General features: G+C 33.8%; 1 protein-coding gene across 1 annotated transcript; it reads right to left on the bottom strand.

The window, feature by feature from the left end:
• Positions 1-489: 489 nt before the first annotated feature.
• Positions 490-4,895, bottom strand: LOC103029331 (sialic acid-binding Ig-like lectin 15). The gene is made up of 3 exons (XM_022686539.2): positions 4,458-4,895; positions 3,945-4,328; positions 490-950 (listed from the first exon to the last, which is right to left on the bottom strand). Exons 1-3 carry the CDS (start codon positions 4,501-4,503, stop codon positions 514-516), a joined length of 867 nt encoding a protein of 288 aa, XP_022542260.2. The 5' UTR covers positions 4,504-4,895; the 3' UTR covers positions 490-513.
• Positions 4,896-5,238: the final 343 nt, after the last annotated feature.

Raw genomic sequence — 5,238 nt, 5'->3', positions numbered from 1 at the left:
AAGCTATCTGAGTGATGTGCTCGTAACCTCTACTCATTGAGGGCAAGATGTCCTAAACCAGGCCCAAACCATGCACCACCATGTTTCACAGATGTGATAAGGTTCTTATGTTGGAATGCAGTGTTTGCTTTTCTCCAAAACAAATAGTTCTATTTTGTCCACAAAACATCCTTTTAGTAACTTTAGTGAACTGCAGACGAGCAGAAATGTTATTTTTGAAAAACAGTGTCTTTCTTCTTGCAAGTTGCAACCCTGCCATGTAAACCGTTGTTGTTCCTTGTTCTTTTGATGGTAGACTCAAAAACATGAACATTTACCAATGTCAGCGAGACCTTCAGTTGCTAAGAACTACTTAAAGACGATTCTATTTTTTTTTTTTACTTTTAGGACTTTTGGAAAAATCTGATAATCTGATGTTTTAGGTCAAATGTATGCAGAAATATAGAAAATGTAAAAAACTTTTAAGCAACACTGTGTATTAATCCACTTGGGTATACATTTTAAGACTCACGGTCAGCAAGCAGCAACAATACACACACAAGTTACCAAGAGGAAAATAAAAAAATCACAAGCCTGTTTCTTACCTATTTTGTAAATTACTGCCAAAATAATCGAACTGATGAAGAAAGCTCCAGAAAGGACGACAAAGACGATAAACAGTGTAAAAGGGATTTGCTGCTCTTGCTCGGAACGTTTCTGGTAGTAAATAGACAGATCCTGCAGTCCAGTCTCTCCGTGTATCTGGCAGGTGTAGTTGATGTTGGACTGATTAGCAGGAATAGAAGATGATGCTCGGTCCCAGTCACTCTGAACAGACACCAGGGATGAGCTTGTTATCTCTGGAACGATCCATGTTACAGTTGGAGGGGGTCTTCCTTTAACGTCACATGTAATGAACTGCTCCCCTGATGGAAGGGTCCGTATGTAGATGCTCTCCAGAGTTTGTGGTACTGCCAAGAAAAAAAATAGAAGTACAACTTGGGATGTTTCATTTTTAAATAGAAATTGGAATATCTTACAAATATAACAGTTTGTTTAAAACAATGGGTCTTATTCACCAATATCTTCATATAATATTTTCAATGTGCTTTTCTGAAATGTCATAAAATCTACATTAGATTCATGAACCAGAACCAGGACTTAACATGGTGAGGGAGATGTGTTAGCAGAATCTAGAACCAGAACTAAACACGGTGAGGCAGCTTTCAATCATTATGCTGCAGTCAGTTGGATCAAACTTCCAGAAGCTGTGAGATGTTCTGCTCAGACTGTACCCTCTTTTAAGAAAAAAACATTTTTCACACTGTTTAACTTGCTATTCTTTGCATATTATTAGCACCTTATTTCTCATATTGCTTTTTGTTTCTAGTTTTCATTACTTTTATATTATTTTAATTTTAATGTCTTGTAATTGTCTTTTATCATTGTTCTGTATTCTTAAATTTACTTCTTATACTCCAGTTTTATTCATTTTAATTCTGTTATAAATGTACGTTCGTCCCATTGTATTGAATTATATTTGTTATGAATTTCTTTTTACACTTGTTCTGCATTGTGTCTTAAATCTTTCTGTAAAGCCCTTTTTACTTATAAATAAACTTGCCTTGACTTAAGAAGAAACTTTTTGTAGGATCAGTTGGTGAATAAAGCCAAATGTTCAGCAGCAGTTCCAATCTCAAAAGCTTTCCAAAAGAAAAAAAAATCAACTTATATTAAATTATTATAAAAAAAAGATTATCTTATAGACCAACTGCAGTACGCTTTCACTGCCTGTCTGGTGTAAACACACTCCTTTTCAACAAGATAGTAATACACATCTGGGTAGGTCACCTCTGGCAATCTTCCCTCTTAAATCCTTATCAAAAGGATCAGGAAAAAAGGTTTGATCACTAATTACTCATTTCTGACTATAGCGTGTTTGCTCTGTGTTCGTGAGACTTGCGAAATATGCGCTCGTCATTATGACTGCTGAGAATTTGAAAATAGTGCCACCGTGCCGCCTATTATCTCATAATAAACACAAAAAAAGTCATAAAAAAACATTCATAAATGCTGTTCTCCAAAATAACACATTAAAAAGCCTAGTTAAAACAAACGAAGTTTAAAAGTGTAATGCTACAGATTAAAGACAACAGGGAAAATATCTTCTGTAGCAAAAAAATTAAGAACAATCAATGCTTTAAAAAACAGATGTGACATCTTTTAATTTGCTACTATTTGAACTGAGATTTAAAAAAAGACATATTATGGTCTAAGATAATAGTGAGATAAACGTAAGGTTAGGAAAAAAATAAACAAATTTTCTCAACTTTTTAGAAGTAAAAGTTAAAAAGCTTTTTACTTTTTTTGTGGATTTGCCCCACAGATAAAAAACCAACCACTAAAAATCCATAATATTCCGTATTAGAATTTCTCCTAAGGAAGTCAGAATAATGTTTCTAGTTTTCTTAAGCACGCTTTTTTTTTTACAGCTCTTTATAAATTATGAGATACATTTAAAAAATTTCATTACTGTACTTCTTTCATTACTTCCATTACTTATTTTGATTTCGTTAAATCAAAATAAACATTCATACATATCAGTAAACAAGAGCTGAAACTGACAGTGATTAGACATTATAAATTAATTTTAAAAGTTGACTTTCGCAAGGTTAAGAAAATATTTATACATTCAATTCTTAGTAAATAAAAAATAATATTTTTTATTATTAATTATTTTTATGAGAAAAGTTGAATAATAAGTAAGCATAAATAAATGAAGGAATAACTAGTAAGTAAATAAAGTAATATTTTTGTAAATTCAGCCTCCTTTTTACAGAGCCTGCAGGGGCCTTGGATATAGTAGTTATGCTCAAATTTTCTTTAATATTATATATCCTGCTGATTATTAATCAATATTAATTATAAAAATCAAAATAGATGGTCTAAAATACTATTAATACAGTGCTTTAAGATGATTAGTGAATGGGCTGTTCATATAATAATTTGGATTTGGATCAATGATCATTTATTCCAATGATTCCTAAAAATGTATTTTAGATGTGATCAAATGTAATTGTAAGATGTATATTAATATCATAATATTACACTAAAAACAGTTAACCTGTTTATACAACTAATTTGTATGCCTAATCTAAATTACACTATGCAAATGATATGTAAATTAAACCATTTAAACATACTATTTTCTGATACATCATTACATATCAAAACTATAATGCAGATTTATGAGCTCAGAAACATACATAAAGAGTGTAATCACAGACACTGTTTCTTGTGCATATTTTATTGATATTGTTGGCAGGACCTAGGTCTTTACGCTTCCCATATGGTCACCTTTCACAGGTATATGTATAATGATGGAAATCAAAATTGCATTTCATGTATAACATAAGCTGTTTCTATATCTGATAAAATAGCCTGAAAATCTAAATATTTTCAAATCACAGTGTCTTGCTCAAGAAACATGCCACAAGCCCACAGCTCATACAAAAAGACAAAAAAAAAAAATAAAATAATTATAAACTTGTTCAACTATATTTTCTGAATGATGTATTCTAACCTCCCACCACACGCTCTACCAACACGGGAGGTGTCTTGTGGTGGGGGAGCTGACGCCACCACTATTGCAAAATCTGGACACTGTATTATCTAACTGTAACACTAGAGCATTAATAATCAGCAGGTTATAAATGTGGATAACTGATTATCATCACAGCAGCCCTGTAACAGGTTAAGGGCAAAAAATGCTCTTTCCGTCTGGGCTTCTTGTCTTAGTGTGCATAAAAATCATTCACTCGAATTACAGAAATTGCTCACTCGAATTAATAAAATCATGAGCATGAACTGCTATATTGTTCACTCAATTTAATTATTAGTTTTATCCAACCTCCTGGGCTCTGTATATTCTTAATAGAAATGATAAAAAATACAATATTTCTTACTTTGGATGTTTAAGCTTGTTCCAGTACCAGTTTCGTAGGTGTCTCCTTTCTTGCTCAACTCAAAACGACAGAAATATTGTGTGTTATCTGAAAAGGAGACATTCTTTATCCTCAGACTGATGTTCTTGCTTCTCGGGTTGCCAGCTAAAGAGTAATGTCCAATAGATTCTGTGCAGTTCTGTCCATTATCTGACGGGTTTTCAGTGCTTAAACAATTGAAAATAATCGGCCCTTCAAAAGGGTATTTGATGCGCCAAACTACGGTTATATTCTGGTAGCTTGTATACGGAGTTGTGAAACTGCAAGGCAGGACGGCATCTTCACCAACGTTTTGCTTCACAGCTTGAGGTACGGTCATCGACCACTCATCAGCAGATATAAGACCTAATGCAGAAAACAATAATGCTTTAATATATAATACAGAACACCACCAGATCTCCCTCGACACTATATTTACAACAATAGTAGATAAATAATCATTTTATATTAACTGAAACCAGTTTCATATCATACCTGAAGAGAAGAATGAAAAGAAGACTATCATTTGGAAGAGTGCCATCTTCTCCCCTGTAAAACAAAACCAACTGATGATTGTTCACAAGTTTCACAAGTTACACAGTGAACCCCTACCTCTTTCCTGTTATTATAGTTAATATAGATCATGTGACTCAGTCATTAGGGTTGAATTTACATTAGTTAACTGATTTAACAAATATGAAAATACAGTTTTTTTTTTAATGATGCACCTTTAAAAGACACAGTAGGTTTGTTTATGTCACGGGTGACAACAACTGAACAATGGTTATTAATTACAAAGATGACTTTTATTTAAGCGGGACTTTTATTTTGTTGGGCTGCATCAGCAAAGAGACTCTGAGACAGAAATAGGCTCCAGCTGTAATTTTGAACTTGTGGCGTTTTGAGTGGGACTATTTAATAGATTCGAAACAGCACATCGAGAGAGCGGGAGTGTTGGAGAAGGGACGCCGCACGCGGACACTGATCGGGGTTTTCAAAAAAACACACGGCAGTGAAGGAGCGGAGCGAGCTCGCGCTGACTGAACAGGGAGTCGAGTGAACCTAGTGGCTGCTGGTTTAATCACTGACTGGGAAGGTGGATCGGTGAGGCTATTCTGACTGAGGGAAGGGTGAGGAGTCGAAGTAAGTATCCAGTGTATATCCAGTTCCATGCAAGTTGGTGTCTGTAGGAAGCGGTCTGGAGTGAATTTTGTGCCAAAAATTTTAAACAAAAAAATTAAATCCGTATTCAAAATTTTAAGAATCAAAAGGAAAA

Source organism: Astyanax mexicanus, chromosome 22 (genome assembly GCF_023375975.1).
Source record: "Astyanax mexicanus isolate ESR-SI-001 chromosome 22, AstMex3_surface, whole genome shotgun sequence".
NCBI classification, from domain to species: Eukaryota; Metazoa; Chordata; class Actinopteri; order Characiformes; family Acestrorhamphidae; genus Astyanax; species Astyanax mexicanus.
This window is presented reverse-complemented; position numbering and strand designations above follow the sequence as displayed.